General features: G+C 38.9%; 2 protein-coding genes across 8 annotated transcripts in view; one reads left to right on the forward strand and one right to left on the reverse strand.

Moving 5' to 3' along the window:
• LOC135108473 (mediator of RNA polymerase II transcription subunit 12-like protein) overlaps nt 1-18,142 on the forward strand; it is an 82,257-nt gene that overhangs the window by 58,248 nt on the left and 5,867 nt on the right. For 2 of the 6 annotated variants that reach the window (XR_010272290.1, XM_064019524.1), the window contains one exon: nt 16,160-16,344. Coding sequence is in view for 3 of the 6 variants with exons in the window: in XM_064019524.1 (XP_063875594.1) it covers nt 16,252-16,344 (93 nt within the window). In the remaining 3 variants the exon portion in view is untranslated. Of the gene's footprint in view, nt 1-9,655; nt 10,403-16,159; nt 16,345-18,142 lie in introns of those variants that run through there. The other 4 variants (XR_010272292.1, XM_064019521.1, XM_064019522.1 and 1 more) reach the window with 3 other exon arrangements.
• LOC135108466 (uncharacterized) lies at nt 250-6,193 on the reverse strand. 2 transcript variants are annotated; one of them, XR_010272287.1, is made up of 4 exons: nt 5,158-6,193; nt 1,994-2,175; nt 823-890; nt 250-675 (listed from the first exon to the last, which is right to left on the reverse strand). XR_010272287.1 is itself a non-coding variant. In XM_064019505.1 (4 exons), exons 1-3 carry the CDS (start codon nt 2,537-2,539, stop codon nt 824-826), a joined length of 351 nt encoding a protein of 116 aa, XP_063875575.1. In that variant the 5' UTR covers nt 2,540-2,917; the 3' UTR covers nt 250-675; nt 823. The 2 variants fall into 2 exon arrangements, 1 of the variants encoding a protein (XP_063875575.1); XM_064019505.1 differs by lacking the exon at nt 5,158-6,193 and adding an exon at nt 2,438-2,917.

Consider the following 18,142-nt stretch of genomic DNA (forward strand, 5'->3'; position numbering starts at 1 on the left):
TATATATATATATATATATATATATATATATATATATATATATATATATATATATATATATATATATATATATATATATATATATATATATATAACATAAGATAACAATTCAGTAAGATTTCATGAATACTGGGTTGGGGGGAAGGGGAAGTACAAGTATTTCCTTTTCTTTTTAGAAAACTTATTAACATAATGTTATGTATTTATTTCACTGATTAATCTTTAACTAGTAATTGACTAGTGTGTGTGTGTGTGTGTGTGTGTGTGTGTGTGTGTGTGTGACAGAGAGAGAGAGAGAGAGAGAGAGAGAGAGAGAGAGAGAGAGAGAGAGAGAGAGAGAGAGAGAGAGAGAGAGAGAGAGAGAGGCATTATGTGTGGAGTTGAATATATTTGGAAGCAGATTTATGCATTTTTGTAGCTCAATTCTGTCTTTACTTCATTGAGTTTTACAAGTAGAGATTTTGTTTTTGAAGTGTTACCTTTTTCATACTTGATACCTAAGAGATGAGATGTTGTGAAACGGAGGAAATGTTCACAATTTTTGGGGTGTTCAATATTAAACACAAAGCCCTGCTACCAATGAGACTACAGCCATAGAAATACATGTTGGTTCAGCTACAGGTGCACCATCAAATACACACTAGACTGCCCTGTTCTTAGTTCTTCTTCTGGTACCTTAAGGAAGAAATAATAGTGTAAACATTAATAACATTTTGACATTAAAATAAAATTTATATGTAGATGTATATCTTAAGGTGATAATATATTCAGAAATTTCAATATATACACACCACTCTAAAATCAAAGGTACTGAAATTTAACCTTAGTAAAAATGGAGTCTTTCCTTTCTCCAAGCAGGTGAAGTAACCCCAATATAACTAAGCAAGCATCTGGTGCAAATAAATAAATATATAAATAAATATGATAATAAGTAAATCAAATAAACAAAAGAAAATTAACTGTGTAAGGAAAAAGTGAAGATATGGTCACATCCAATAGGACAGTCCACTAATTTGAGTACCAATCTTTTAAAAATCTCCTGTAATTATTGCTTTATCACATAAGAATTAACAAAAATAAAGCTCCTTGATGGTTCTACTAATTATATGAATGACAAGCATTTTGATTGAATGCTCAGAACGACCAGTATACTAATGATTTTTGTCCTTTGTGTCACAGCAGCAAATCTTTTGTATGAGTATGCGGTTATGTTTTTTACTTGAAACACTATTTGGGTGATATCATAATGCAATAATGCTTTGTCTAGCAATTCCTCGTAAGAATATGATGAGTACTGATCGAAAAAAAAAAAAAAAAAGAAAGAAAGAAAGAAAACCCCAGCCGAACCTACATGCCCCGACATAACGCACTGATGTTCCGAACTCCCGATTCTTCTCATCATATCCACCAAAACAGTGTGAGAAGTCCTGAACTTCATCACAACCATGGAAGAAACCTTTATCAGACTGTCTGCACTTGCGCTAGTGCCGACAAAGGTGACTCCAAGAATTCTATCTCCACACGAATTAGTGACCTGTCTTATTGGACTGCAAGGGAAGAGGATGCAGCTAACATTTCTAAAAAGATTAATAATATTTACATTTTAAATTTCAAATTGGACAGCCTATTGGGTTTATTTACACTAGAAATAATGTTTTTCCTTATGAGAGAGAGAGAGAGAGAGAGAGAATGCTTTACACCTATTAAAATCTTTAACATCACTTATGCTGCAAACAATTATTTAGCCATAGCACTCAGCCAAAAATTTGATAGAAGAGCAGGAATTTAACAATTAAATTAGTACCTTTATAGAAATTGGTGCAAGCATTACAGTTAGATAGGCCATGCTTAATACAATGTTTGGTTTTTGCATGCAGCATAGTTTCATGAAAACTAGGCTTATAAAAGTGAAAGATGCATTGCTAATGATGAAGAGATATATATATTAAATTGCTACCAGCTACTGAAATGAACAAATTGAACTAGACATTACTCGCATTGACTTTCATCGTGGCCATAGAGTTCAAGTAAGGTTTCCATATACAGAGGAACTGCTTTTCTTTTTTTGAGAATGGCAATTATTGGGAGCCTATATTTCTCCAGCCCTTTCAAAACTGCTACTCTTGGGTCTGGTTCATCCGCTTGTGGTTCTAATCTCAGGAACTCCTTGATTATCTGTAAAGATATAAGCATCAAATAATTATAAGTGAAGGTTACAGAGATGAGCATCTGCAATAACTGTACTTAGTTATGAGTGCTTATCTCCCATCACTGAGGCCTTTGAGCCTGAGAGGGAAAATGGAAGTACCAGTAGTTAAATATCAATTACCTACTATAAAATATAAATAGCTATATACATTATAGCCCTACAAATAAAGTTGACAATTAGTAACAATATGTAGCAAAATCCATAAAGTGTACATACATACACACTTACGCCATCAAAAGTCTGAATCCACGGGTACAAGTTCAGGATTTCTGCTACAAGAATGTTCCCATTGATTATTTTTTTGCGTCTCTCAGAGAGTGTCAACTGCATGAGGCTTTCAGCCTGAGGAAAATCATTAAAGTAAAATTACGAATACGGCACTGATGTGTGTGAAGCGACCTTAACCCGTATCCCTCTGGAGGCATATTCCCAAAGTCTGGTAATGTTTCGGCCCATTTACTCTTGTAGCGGTTAGGTTAGGTTAGATTAATTTACGTATAGGTAATTTTGTGCGAGAATCTCAATGAGACTATTTTAGAGAGAATCCTATAGTTAGTTTTGGAGCTACAGCCTAGTGTTCATACAGGCTGGCGGACGACTCCTTCCAGACTTCAGGAATATGCATTCTGGCCCTTCACAAGAACTGACATCAGATCCCGGTATGAACACAGGCGGTGCATCCCATGTTCTTTTGTCCCTCTTCTCATTGCCTTCCCATTATATATATATATATATATATATATATATATATATATATATATATATATATATATATATATATATATATATATATATATAACACTCAACATCCCTACATGCAACAAAACTTACCAAAACACACTCAAAATACACTCAAAACATCCAAAACACAACCAAAACACATCACAACACCCCAAAATACCCACTACACTCACCTAAACACAACCAAATATTGAATATTCACTCAAAACACCCCGTAACATCTAAAAACATCCAAATAACCCACCCCAACCAAGCTAAATTTATCCAAAACACACTCAAAGCACCCCAATATACCTAAAACTCATCCAAACACACTCAAAAGATTTAAAACACCCAAAATACACTACAACACCCCAAAACTCATCAAACACACCCAAAACACATCAAAACATCCAAAACACACTTAAAGCAACACTCAACACCACAAACACGCCACAAACACACCCTTAAAGACCCAAAACTACTTGCACACAATCAAATACACCTCAAAAGACCTGACACACACACCCAAACTCACTGAAACACTTAAAACAGAAAAAAAAACCCAAAACAAACTCACTACACCTCAATATATCCCCAAACACACCCATAACACACAAAAACATCCCACAATATACTCAAAACACCCCACACGACTCAAACCACTTACAATATAACTAAAAACATCCTAAACCACATTTAAAACACCCAAAATTCACCCAAAACACAATGATAACAGCAAATATACACCCAAAACATACCTAAACACCACCAACACACACTCTAAACACCCCACAACATTCCTACATACATCCTAAACACATAAAACACCTAAAACACACCAAATATTACAGAGAACTGCAGCGCAGCAAGGGAAACTAAGCTAAATATTGTTTACCTGTTTTGCCTCCTCCTCCATTTCTTTTTATTTCTTCCTTCTCCTCTTTCATTTCTCTTATTTTCTTCCTTCTACTACAATTATCTACACGCCTGACTTTAGAAACAGCTGGAAACACTTGGAAAACACTGGAAATTACGGTAAATATTGAGGAGACACTGGAGCAGACCGGGTCTCGAATCCTTGATGACGTCACAGGCGAGGTGCCGGCGCCCCGCTGCCATACGTACGTAACATATTTCATTTTGAAATTGACCCATAGAAAAAATGAAGCTAGGCTCGAATGCATTATATATTCTGACTTGATAATTACTTCAATTAATATTCACAATATCAAAACACCTCCAGTCTCAGTAGTTATAAAGAAATATTATGTGAAATATGGAAAAAGTGTTGGAAATTTTGACACCATTAAAAACACTGAAAAGTCCACCTATTCCACTTTACACTGGTAAAAAGACATTTAAAAAAATCTGAACTATTTTTTAAAATAATGCACACTTAGTTACAAGCTACAATAAAAAAATAAAGAAGCTAAAAAATGACAAAATCACCACTTTCAAAGGGACAATAAGCCTATTCAAATTCCACATACTTAACTCAACAGGAACGCAACATACTTTAAAAATCATAAACGATTTTTTGAAGCAATAAAATCTTCATTAAAGCCTCAAATAAAAAAGCCAAAAACCAGGCTGGGTAAATTTCACCGTACAAACTGCCCCTTATTTACATAAAAAACAACACCAAATTCAGCACATTTACTTAACTGAAGCAAGAAAAACACTTGAAAAGCAACGAAATATTTTTAGAAACCATAAAATCTTACTATACAAGCCAAATAAATTAATTCAGAAAAATATAAAAAAATATTGGAACCAACAAGCCGGAACAGGTGCCAGTCCATCATGGCGGCCGTCGGCGGCGACCTTAGTGGGGGAGCCGGCGGCCATGTTGCCTTATTTATTCCTATATAACACCAAAACCACGCAATGACGGATATATCTGACCAGCGGATATGAAGCCTAGACATGTGGATCCATCTTGTGATATGTTAGGCTTACAATAAGTGAGAGATGAGGCAAATAATGGCTAATAACACAGCTGACAGCTTGTTTACATATTGGCGAACATTAAATATTTGAATAAATTTCCAACTCTTTCCAGACTCAGACGTAAACAAAACCTAAATATAAATAATTAACCCCTAAAAAAACTAAATAACGAATAATGAATCCTAAATAAACGAATACAAGACACTAGAGGGAGGATTAGGGTGTTGTGAAGGCAGTAAGGCTGACTGAGGAGAGACTGGCCCCGCTGGACTCACCTTACGTACTCGTGCCTCTCTGGTGATGCTTGACGGTGCTTGGTGCAAGAAGAAGGTGTCGGGAAGACGGAAACACTGGTTAATAGAGCGTGTAGGGCAAGATTGACCAGTGCTGACCAAAACACTGCAGCCAGCCAGCCGCTCGCCGTGGTAACTCCCCAGCGCCACCTGTCACTGATCCAACACCCACCCACACACACACACACACACACACACAAAAGTTGACATGCTATCAAATAATATGTCAAATAATATAAATATCCTCACTTCCTGACTGTCCTTTCTCCACTCCACCCCCGATAAGTGATTATGAACGCAATCTTCACTCAGTGCGGCACCGTGTCACCGCAGCAAACACGAACCAGGGCAGAATAGGCTCAACTGAAATGCTCTTTCTCTCTCTCTCTCTCTCTCTCTCTCTCTCTCTCTCTCTCTCTCTCTCTCTCTCTCTCTCTCTCTCTCCTCACGACTGTTTTTCAAAGCTATAAAGATGATTATCAGGGTTTTCAATGATGTTTCTCCTGTTATTAATGTAGAAATGTTGTTAATCTGTCACTAAAACCGTAAAAATACCCTTGAAGACCTGTGCAACTACTGACAGAGAGAGAGAGAGATAACTAGCAATAACACTCACACACACACACACACACACCAGTGCATTTATACGAAGGACTCTCCTGAACTAGACGAGGTCATACTTTGATGTATAATTTGGAAATCAGCTATTTTTTTCTATTAAGACACACGCAATTAAACGCTGATTTCCGGACGTGTCACTTGCGATCATACCACGTACTCTCGTGGCCTTGCAATGCGCGGCTGCTTAACGGGATGCACGTTCTCTACTTATGATACAAGTTGTTTCCGAAACGTGTCATTTTTTTTTTTTTTTTTTCCCTACTCAGAGGTCAAGCATACGCAGCTCACTGGCCCTTCCTTCCGCCTCCATCTTTCACTTTGTCCTCCAAAACAGTGGGGAGGGTACAGTGTCGCCCCACACACTCGCCACTCACTTTTCCTGCCTTTCTTACACTCTCGGGCGCCAGCAAGGCCTATAGGAAAAGCAAAGGAAACGCTTAGATATGACCCATATGTAAATACTTAGATCAGGGGCGTGACCATAACCGCTCAAACAACGCCACCACGACACACCTGCAGGATACACTGTATTACATCAGAAAAGATACTGAAATACGTAGTGAGAATTACCCCTTTTTTACTTGATTTGTTGTTACAAGACGGAAAAAGGAAATTAATTAGATTGTTTATAAAAGCTTTTTTGTGGAATAATAATAAATAATGTCATAATTCCGGTAGTTAACACTACAAAAGTGTATTATCAGCAAAGGAAAAAAAATGTATACAGCATAATTAAGGAAGCGGAAGAGATGTCATGGTGATGAGGAAGAAACAGGGGACACTTCCAGCCAAAAATCAATCTCTCTTTCCGCTAGATGATACAGTTCATTACACAGTTTTCCCGCTGAGAAGCAGCCGTACGGGAGGCTTTTAGAAAATTACAGAGACGAGGTAAGTAAAACGAAAGGAGTTATAAAATACAAGCTTATAAGACTGAATTAACCCCACTGACAGCTAATGACGCTATAACAGTTGTTTTTTAGTTCAGTAATCAGAGAGTTTACTGAGCAAGAATAAACCCATCGTTGTTAAAGTATATGAGCTATTCCAGCGCTCCCTCTACTGATTTTAATGTCTCAAGTAAATTATAAGTTAAAATACGACACCATCTTGTTGACCTTAACCCTTTGACTGCCACTTGGTACACATTTCCTTAACTACCAATCACTTTGAGACATCTTTACTTGTTCTACAGCCACCTCCAATCTTTGAACTGGGGAGAAACTGCAAAATGTATTCTTTTCATCGCTAACTTTCTTATAAATGTTTATAAAGGCTTCACGCATTGCTTCTGGTGTTGTTAATTGCTTCGTATCGCAATGAAAGGATTAAGGAAAAGCCACACACTATTTATTATTGGGTGTGAGTTATAAGAATCTGCCACTCCTATGGGAGACTCCTATGGCTCTATGTGGGAAAAATCTATCAAACTAGAGTTTAATCTTATACAGAATTGCTGCCTATGAGCTCCTAACGAAACTGATTGCTGCTAAGTTGAGAAACTAGCGAGGAATAACCCACTTTGTACAGAGTAGGAAATCCCTTATGTCACATTTCAGAATTTACCTTCACAGACTCTCGGATTCAAGTAGAAAAGGTAGATGTTCTGATTGTGTGCGTTTCGAATAAGCTTTCCATCAGGTGATTACTTTGAAAGCTGGCGGACAAACGAGGACTTAATGCTACGCTTCACAAAAGCCCGAGGTAGGCCTTTCTCAGTAATAGAAAACGAAATTAGTATGAAGAAATATTGTGGTTAGAGTAGCACAGTGAATGGCGAGATATGTAGAGCGTAGAGTGTAGAGACCTTCAAAGAGGGAGAAAAAAAAATAACGGATTTGAATATCGTAAAAGTGAAGACTAAATTGAGTAAGACAAAATGAGGTCAGCTGACAATTATAGTGTTAATAAGAAATGACCATCAAATTGGTATGTGAGTAAGTATATATATATATATATATATATATATATATATATATATATATATATATATATATATATATATATATATATATATATATATATATATATATATATATATATATATATATATATATATATATATATATATATATATATATATATATATGTTAATAAGAAATGACCATCAAATTGGTATGTGAGTAAGTATATATATATATATATATATATATATATATATATATATATATATATATATATATATATATATATATGCAAGCAACAGGTCGACATCACAGTTGAAACTTTATAAAAGTAATAGGAAAAAAGTTCCAACTAGAACTCAACGTAATTTCCTTTATTAAAGAAAGTGTGTGTTGAAACTGCATAAAAATTCAAAGAATGAGTGTATGATAAAGCAGTATTAGAGGCGGGACACGGAGAGCTTGACTTAATCATGTAAAAATACAATTAGGTGATTAGGTAAGCGCACACACACACACACACACACACACACACACACACACACACACACACACACACACACACACACACACACACACACACACACACACACACTGGCAATTAAGTAATTATAGTACCTCATTAAAGGCATCGTCGTATAATCTTCAGAGTGTTGCCGTTTGTTGAGAACACCACCAGGTCCTGTTTTCGCTTTGTTGCGGCCTACAGACAGTATCGTGCACCTGTGGCCTGCGATGGAGGAGCCGCGGCAATCTTGAAGTCCACCATTGATTTACTCGATTTGTAAGACTCTTTATAATACGCTCGTAGCTTTTAATATGTAACTCACTGGTTTCATATTCTGGTTGAGCTGAGCCCCTGGAGTGGTGAGCGTCTGTTGTGTCCTCGCATGGGTGGCAGGAATTGGAGATCCTAGTGCAGAGGTTATTTAATGACGAGGAGCATAGAATGAATATAATTTAGTTTCGATGACGCAACTTTTACCGCTGTGTATTTTCAGTCTCCATTCTGTTTTTCCTCTGTATTTTTTTTTTAACACTACATATCTCTCTCTCTCTCTCTCTCTCTCTCTCTCTCTCTCTCTCTCTCTCTCTCTCTCTCTCTCTCTCTCTCTCTCTCTCTCTCTCTCTCTCTCTCTCTCTCATCGTTCATTTCACCGGGCATAAGCCTTTAAACAAACATGATATATAAATTTGCTAATGCCGAGAGATTAAAAGGATTGGAGCACCGTATTTTGGGGCTCCCGCAATGGTATTTGAGGCTGTAATTTAGCCCGATGATGGATGAGCCGCCGCCCACCCCAGATGAGCCTGTCAGTCGACACACAAGACTTGGTTTGTCAGGAACGAGAGCGTCACTTACTCAACTGTTTGTTCTGAAGAGTCATGTGTTCCGACCGGCAAATAGTGTGAACCGCCTTTCTGGATTAGTGTGTTCAGATTTCACCCTCTAAAAATTTATAAAGTTCACGTCTCTCTCTCTCTCTCTCTCTCTCTCTCTCTCTCTCTCTCTCTCTCTCTCTCTCTCTCTCTCTCTCTCTCTCTCTTTTTAGGAAAACTATGTACTCGTATTAACCCATATTCGCATTGAAAGTTTAGCTATGTAATTTCTATGCCTTGCAGTTGTTTCGGGCTTGTTATTGAAGCTGCCCTACTGAAAACACTGCTGTATATAATAACAATAACCTTGACGACAGCGACAGTGACTCGCGGTGAAAGATAATGAAATTCTTCAATATTCCACAATAATGAAATGCTGGTTATGTTCGTAAGATTCGCAATCTTCCTCTTCTCATTTTTGCTGGTGCATATGTATGTTTGATTACGTACAGTTTCACCTCAGTTTTGACAGATTACTTACCAGTCCATCATTTGTAAGGAATAACACATTGAGAATAACTTTCATATTTATCTATACATATGAGTGCATACGTGGATTCGTTATTTATTCACAGAAGCTGAAGACACTCGCTAACACTGTGTCACGCTGCCCCGCTCTACCCCCGCCCCGCATCACACGCCCGCTGCTGACCTCCCCCTGACGTGCTGCGAAGGGTACGTCTTTTATATTCTCTTCTTGTCTCTTATGGTGTTTTTATATCTTACTTTCTTATTTCGGCTGTTTTTCTTTCTTTTTCCTTCTTCTCCCCTCTTCTATTTTTCGTTTTCCATATTTACTTTATCCTCTCTCTCTCTCTCTCTCTCTCTCTCTCTCTCTCTCTCTCTCTCTCTCTCTCTCTCTCTCTCTCTCTCTCTCTCTCTCTCTCTGGCCGGGCGCTTGCTAACTTAATTAATGAAGTACAGATGCAGGAGCGATGATACGCCTCTCAGTGTAGGCAGAACCAAGTGGAGACAGAAGAAAAGAAGGCCAAAGGTACCATGCAGAGTGTGCTGCTTAAATGCGAGCTCCCAATGGTGTGCTGTGAAGTGTGGCAAGGTGTAGGTATCCGAATATATAGAGCGGGTGGCGTAGCAGTAGCGCGTCGCTTGAACTTTTCTATAGAGGAGGGCTTAGGGAGGGCAATCTGGTAGCGAGGCAGCAAGGGATGGAAGGGGCGGCTTGCCTTGGCTTAGCGGTGCCGGTGAGTGACGGGCCTTGGAAAAAAAAAGACTGGGATGTCGAGGGAGCTTCTCAGTAAGTCGTTCATCGGCGGTGTGTTGAAAATTAAGGAAGGTGTGACAGTGTAGGAGAGGATGATGGATGCTGGTGTATGTGTGGTATGGTGTGCTTATGGTGAAGTGTGCTTGGTTATGGTGTAGTGATGATGGCTGAAGGTGTTAAGGGGCGCTGTGAAAGGTATAGAGGTGTGTGGCAAAATCCTATAGCGAGACATTTGAAGAGATGTGCTGCTTTTTCCATTCGTTCTTCATATGTAAAGTTACAATTTGCTGATTCTCTCTCTCTCTCTCTCTCTCTCTCTCTCTCTCTCTCTCTCTCTCTCTCTCTCTCTCTCTCTCTCTCTCTCTCTCTCTCTCCGTCATTTTTGCGTACTCCGACAGTGTTGATGAAGAACTCAACAACCCTGCATCTCAGAGTGCAGTCCCCGTCCAGCTGCAACTGTTCTGTAAAGTAAATAATCGATAAATCCCGTGCACTCGGCCTCACATCATGTTTGGAAACGTATAATAGTGTAGAAGTTATAATTGGTCAGTTCCCCGTAAACAGGCTGAGCGAAATTACCATCCAATTGCATGGTTTTGCTTCCTGGCTGGAGCTGCGAACGGTTGGAATTGTTCCGCTCTGACGCTGCCGACCACCACCCGCCTCGGCTATATTTAGAACAGCCCTCTCCATCATTGCATTGTGGGACTAGATTGATGCTCGTAGTTAAAAGTACTCATCACTAACAAACTCTCCTTGTAAGTTTAGCTGGTAACATTCCCCGTGCTTGCAGTACTGCCGCAAGCAGTATCACTTTGGGCTGTCATTTTCAAAGCCCATAGAAATTGTATGTTTAGTTCTTATGTCTTTATATATATATATATATATATATATATATATATATATATATATATATATATATATATATATATATATATATATATATATATATATATATATATATATATATATATATATATATATATATATATATATATATATATATATATATATATATATATATATATATATATATATATATATATATATATATATATATATATATATATATATATATATATATATATATATATATATATAGTATCTTTATTCAGCCATCAGTAGAATCAAGACGTACTTTTGAAAATCCGTAATAACTTCCAGTAGTCTGTTAAAGTGTTGCGATAAGGCACATTCGAGAACGAGAACTTTGAAACTTAGGCTCGAGGTCAGTGTAAGGAGGCAACACCACATCTGCTTTGTTGACTCTGGTAATTAACTGTCTGAGAAAACACGTAGAAAATGTATTTGTGGCTACAGACCGGGTGCAAATCAGAACTATTATGCCACTTTGGTCACTAACTAAATCATGAAGGCCTGAAACGCTTTTCACTTCAGTGTGTCAGTGTGTGTGTGTGTGTGTAGAAAGATACATACACGTATACCAGACAAAAACGTCCCGCCTTATATAGCACACACACACACACACACACACACACACACACACTCGGCTCACAACCAAGGAGGCCCGGGTTCGAATCCCGGGCGCGGCGAGGCAAATGGGCGAGCCTCTTAATGTGTAGCTCCTGTTCACCTAGCAGCAAGTAGGTACGGTATGTAACCCGAGGGGTTGTGACCTCGTTGTCCCGGTGTGTAGTGTGTAAGTGGTCTCAGTTCTACTCAAAGATCGGTCACTATGAGCTCTGAGTTCTTACCGTAGGGGAACGGCTGGCTGGGTGACCAGCAGATGACCGTAGGTGAATCGCACACACAAACACACACACACACACACACACACCACCATCAAAGATAAGAGACGCGAGCTCCAGGCCATCTCAGTTCACGTGTGGATTGTCCAGGTTATTATTCCTGCCCTTTTTTTTTTTTTTGTTCTTTCTCTGTGTTTCCTCGCTCCTCATCGATCCTTACAGCGAGATAAGAAATATTACCTCAAACCAAAGAACATGAAGAAGCTGAGGTAGAAGTAGTGGAAGTGGTAGTATTAGCACCACCACCACCACCACCAACACCAGCAGTAGTAGTAGTAGTAGTAGTAGTAATAGTAGTAGTAGTAGTACATAGTAGTAGTAGCAGTAGTATCAGAAATACAACAAAACGGTAATAGTAGTAGTAGCAGTAGTAGTAGTGGTAATAATAGTGGTGGTAGTAGTAGTAGTAGTAGTAGTAGTAGTAGTAGTAGTAGTAGTAGTAGTAGTAGCAGTAGTATTTCTCACTTGAGAGAGAGAGAGAGAGAGAGAGAGAGAGAGAGAGAGAGAGAGAGAGAGAGAGAGAGAGAGAGAGCAAATCCCTTCTCAACACGACAGTTTAATATGTATAAGCTGAGTCGAGTATTTATGTCATTTTATAGTCTGATTTACAACAAAGCGATGGTACTCACTGATATTATTCATTTGGTTATGAAGTGTTAAGTGTGGCAGTACTAGTAGTAGTAGTAGTACCGGTAGTACTTGTTGTTGTTGTTGCTGTTGTTGTTGTTGTTGTTGTTGTCGTTGTTGTAAAGAGGTAATAACAATAATTGTATCACTGATAATAGTACTCGTATTAGTAACATAGTACTTGTATTAGTAACAACAGTAGCACGAAGAGAAAGGAAAGGAAGAGGAGAAAGAGCAGTATTAATTATATTTTTGTTAGTGTTGATGGTGATAATTGTTAGTAGTAGTAGTAGTAGTAGTAAGTAATGATAGGAAACATTACTTACTCGTGTCCTCGGCGCTTATCCGTGTCTCATTCACCTTTGAGCTCCGTGGTACAGTATGCCCTTCCATGCCACTTACTTACCATTGCATCCCCACCCCTTTTTCAGCCCGCCAGTCGCCAGCCAGCCTTCACGATGGTCAGGTGCGCTCTCAGTTGTGGGCTGGCAACCTTACTGACATTGTGATATCTTTCTAATTACAAGATTGTACTTATTTGCCTACCAGCGTATAATTAGTGGCGTATTGCTCGATCTTCCCCCCTTAAATGTATTTTGTGGCGGTGACCTTGTTCCTTTGCGAACACCACACGTTCCCAACCGAGTCGCCGCACACCCAGCTCCAGCCAGTCACTTTTTTTTTTTTTTTTTTTGAGAGAGAGAGAGAGAGGACAAAGAAAATTAAGAGAAAACGCATAATGAAGGTAGTAGTCCCTATAGAGGAAACACGAAAAACAAATTCAATACTGCACATAATTATCTTGAAACTTCTCTCTCTCTTGAACGAGTTTAAGACATAGGCAGGACAAATTACAGAAGCAAGCAGGGAGTTCCAGGCTTTACCGGTAATAGAAATGAAAAACTGGGATTACTGGTTAACTCTTGCATTAAGAAGATGGAGAGAATAGGTGTGGGAGAAAGTAGAAAGCTTTGTGGAGCGTGGCAGCGGAACTGGGGAGGCATTCAGTTAGCAAGATCGGAAGAGCAGTTAGCGTGAAAGTAGCAATAGAGAATGTCAAAAGATGCAGCCTTGTGGCGAAGAGAAAGGCTTAAGACAATCAATCACTTGGAGGACAGTTGGACAGTTAGACAGTTGGACAGTTAGCAAGGCAGACAGAAACCTCTAAAATCATCAGACAGCTGGACAGACAGACAAAAGTTAATAAATGGACGAAAAGAAAATAGCATTGTCAGGAATATTTGCTAGCTGATATAAACAACAACTGTAAAAGTCATTAAGTAGAAGAACCGCCGCAACAATAGTTATTTTTAAGGTAAGGAAATTTGATCGCCTGTTCAGTCTCAGAGATAAAAGCGATAACATTTCCGAAATATATGAATGAACCCCAGTATTCCATTTCCGACTGATGATTCCCACTGCGATGCCAAAGTGTTCCTGGCCTCCCACTCTGGCCTGGCAGGAATGCGGTCATATTCCCTCTTGCACATTTTCCCTTCCTGACATTTTCTTCCGCCCACTCCACTCCCGCACGTCCTGATAGATTCCTCCCTGCGCATATTTCCCTCTATAGATTTTTTTCCTATGGACATTTTTCCCCCCTCTCCCACGTGTATGTACTTGATAGCAGTGTAACATGATAAAGCGCTGACCTAAACACATATTCAGGACCTCTTGTCTGGGAAACTTATGAATTTTGAGATGCTCCTTGCGACGTTAAGTGTTCGCCGTTTGTTTTCTGCCCTGACGTGTAAGCTAGTGTGTGTGGTGATTTCAGCCCATCTAGTGTGTACCTTGAACGGCTGATGAAGAGTAAATAGGAAGCACAGTTACTTGAAAGAAATACAAAAAAAAAAAAAAAGTCCTTCTTTGGATTCATATAAATGTTCATAGTATTCATCACTGATACTCATTAATGAAAAAAAAGACAGTATATTAATTAAGTTTCTATGTGTTTCACTTATTTAGAATAGTGTGGCTTAATATTATTACGCTCAGTAAGGATTAACTTGCGTGATGTAATCATAGTTTTAGATGTAAAAACAATTATTGAAAACCTTTTCCACTGTTCAACACTCGAAGCTTCTCGGAATAATTATGCCAGTTGCTGTTATCTTTGTCTTACCAAGGAGCGAGCCATGGTCTTAGCTTCAGCAGAGACACCTGGAAAAGAAACAGCAAAGGAAAGTAAAAGGATTACAAACACTTGACCTAAGACATTAAAAATCGCTACATAGAAAATTAATTACAAAGTGATCTGAGTCTAGAAAGCTGTCTGTGAAGCCCTCTGAACCAATCTGAATCAAGTGAGCTTGTGTTCACCAACATGACAGCCTCCTTCTTTTCGATAAACCATGCGGAACTCAGCTTTGGTTTTACCTCTGGCCGGCAGACTTCTTAATTATTTTATCTTCCCCTTAATTCTTCCTTGTTTCCTCATATGCGAGCTCTTCTGATTGTCATAGTGTCCGTTATATACCAGAATAAGTGTTGCCGTCAGATTGAACGGATGTGACTGTGTTTATGCTTGTAAAACACTAGTAAACATGTCACTTTACTTCATAGTGTGTATTACGTATCAAATCACAGAATCCCTTCTAGTCGCCAGCTTCGTCCTAAGAAAACGTCACCTAACATGGGACCTCATAAGGGTAGACGTAAGAAAAATGCGGTATATCTTCTATCACGTTTATTTCTCATTCAGCTTGTTATCATATAACCCATATTCTGAAATGCTTCTACGCTACACCAGGACTTCTTTTTTTTTTTTTTTTTACGATTTGCTCTCACCACGACTATTTTCAAAGGCTACAGAGATTATTAGACAGGTTTCCAAGATTGTTTCTCCTGCCAATAATGTGAAAATCGTGTTAATATGTCAATGTAACCGTAAAAACACCCTGAAAACCCCATGTAACTTCAACTAGAGCATTTTGAATGCAGTGGGGTGCGGCGCATGAATGTTTCAGAATATGGCCCTAAGTTACACGGGTTTTATTTATTTATTTTTTTTTTTTATTGTAGTGGGAAATTAACAAGCTTTCTATATTATTAACAGAGAAACACACTTGAGAACCCGACAAATAATTTGTGACCTTTAAAAATAGTTCTTGTGAGAGTCAGAAGTATATTATAGTAGGATTCCCAGCAGTGCCAGCCTGGAGTCTCGTCAGGAAGACGAGCGTCCCACCACAACACAACTCCTCGGTCTGTGAAGTATGCCAGAGACAGGAACGAGATGATGCAAGTGGTGCTGAGGGAATTAGGGAATGTCAGAGTGGAGAAGACAGGAAGGGAATAGATGGCGTTCCTGCTGGCACTGTGGAAAGACGAATAAAAGAATGGTTGAGGCTGCGAAGGAGCTCCAAGAGGAAATTAATGTTGTGTACAAGATGTAGGAATTAGTGGTGTTGAAGATGGTGTCTGTTTTCTGTTCGCCGTTTTTTTTTTTTTTCCTACAGGAGTTGTTGATACAAAGGCCTGGCTCAGAAGTAATCCCGAGCACTAAATATCAAGATTAGGACCTGTAGCATCAAGATCAAGATCCGCCAAGATGATGGCCGTGGCTTCAGCCGAGAAGCGTCCCCTCAAACGTCAAAAACTAGGACCTCCAGACGTCTATCCACAAGATGCCAAACAAAAAGAGGTACGGCAAGTCATGCTTTAAAATATAAACGTAGAATGGTGGCAGTAAAGTCCATGTATTAAGTATTATTGTGTTCCTCATCGCCACCTCCAGGTCCGATCCTTGGCTTAGTGACAGCCGTCTTGACCTGTATGTTTGTTCAGGGTATTACGAAGGTGACACAGACTTCATATCATTGTTTTATGCGAAAATTCGATGCCCTAAACAACTCTTATACGTTCTTGAGCGCGAGGACACTTTTTTCAGCCCGGGACTCCAATTTTCCACGAGTGCCGATTTTTTTTTTTCTTTTCCTTTTCTTTTCTTTTCTTTCTGCCATCTAAGTATCACGTTACACAAAAACTATGCTGCGATGTTCACACCTACATGTTCACTCATCACAAGATGGAGAGAGTTCTTAACTAATGATTTTCTTGGAATAAATATCAGATTAATGAAGGACATGATAAAAGATAAGACATTTTGCTGTTTTAGTGTTTTGGGCATTCTTATTATTTCCATAGTGCGATTCGTTCACTTGAAAATAAATAACATGAAAAATAAAAAAATAATAGCTCTGAGAAACATAGAAATAATGTAATAAAATAAAACACCCAATTATAGCATAAAACACAACAAACGTAACAACTTTAAACCAACTTTTGCGGCACCCACCATTTACACTGCTGTCCACAGCTGACCAGCCAATAGTAACATTTTTACCCGGGCAGGCAGCAACTCACACGTAGGGTTAGTCAGGACAGCACTCACTCCGTCACCAGGCACTACGATGCAGGTGGAAGTAACAAACAGGAATTGGTATAGTGGAGTGCGAGGCAAGGACATGAAAACTGCAATCACAGCACAAGCTTATATTTCCTCACTAGAACAAGACACCAAAACTTACACCAGGCAGAGCACAGAGTCATAAGTGCAGCACCCTCCATCCACTCACTTGCCAGCAGAGTCACTCAGGCATCCACACAAAGTCACTTGGATGTAACCAGGTAGAACCTGAGTCTATCGCATTCCCACACTCAGCCCATTGCAGGTGTGCCAAGAGGGAGAGGCCAGCAGGTATAACACCCCCAACCTCATAGTAGCTTAGCAACAACCCCTATTGTAACGTGACTTTGGTGGACAGTGAGGTATACAAAAGCACTGAAACTTATGAAGAATGTTGAATAGAGTCTACTGATGGTATGCCAACAGTATGTTTTATATATGCTGATGATGTGTTGTGTTGTATGTATGTTTATGGGGCTGGTGTCTGTGTGTTTGAGAGACTGGGCAAGCTTCAACTTTCATTGGTGGTTTGGATGTTAGTGGGACCTGGAGGAGTGTGTGTGGGTGGCACAGACATTCATGGGGCCTGGAGGAGTGTGCGGGTGGTGCAGACACTTGCAGGGCTAGGATGGGGTGTTTGTGTTGGAAAATTTTTGTTAATTATTCATTCTTTATTTGATCATGATAATAATTATGATGACTTTAACTCTTCCACACATGTAGAGTACATTTTGTTGCTTTTCTTACCACATTAGTCCTGTTTTGTTGCTACATTTGTATCCTAACATTTTCCACAGACAACAAAGCAATAGTATTTTGCCAGTATAACTTTCCAGATGTTAATGCATAAGATATATGTACAAAATTCCTGTTATGTACTTTGATATCCTCTCCTCAATATAGTGCATGCAGAACAGTGGCTGTGCTATGATTGTAGTGTCATCTGCAGCCACATTCAGTGAAGTAATGACATGGCCACACCATGTGTAAAAGATGGAAATTATAGTCAGCTGAAAACTTGCCAGATTCAATA

Source organism: Scylla paramamosain, chromosome 17 (genome assembly GCF_035594125.1).
Source record: "Scylla paramamosain isolate STU-SP2022 chromosome 17, ASM3559412v1, whole genome shotgun sequence".
Classification (NCBI taxonomy): Eukaryota; Metazoa; Arthropoda; class Malacostraca; order Decapoda; family Portunidae; genus Scylla; species Scylla paramamosain.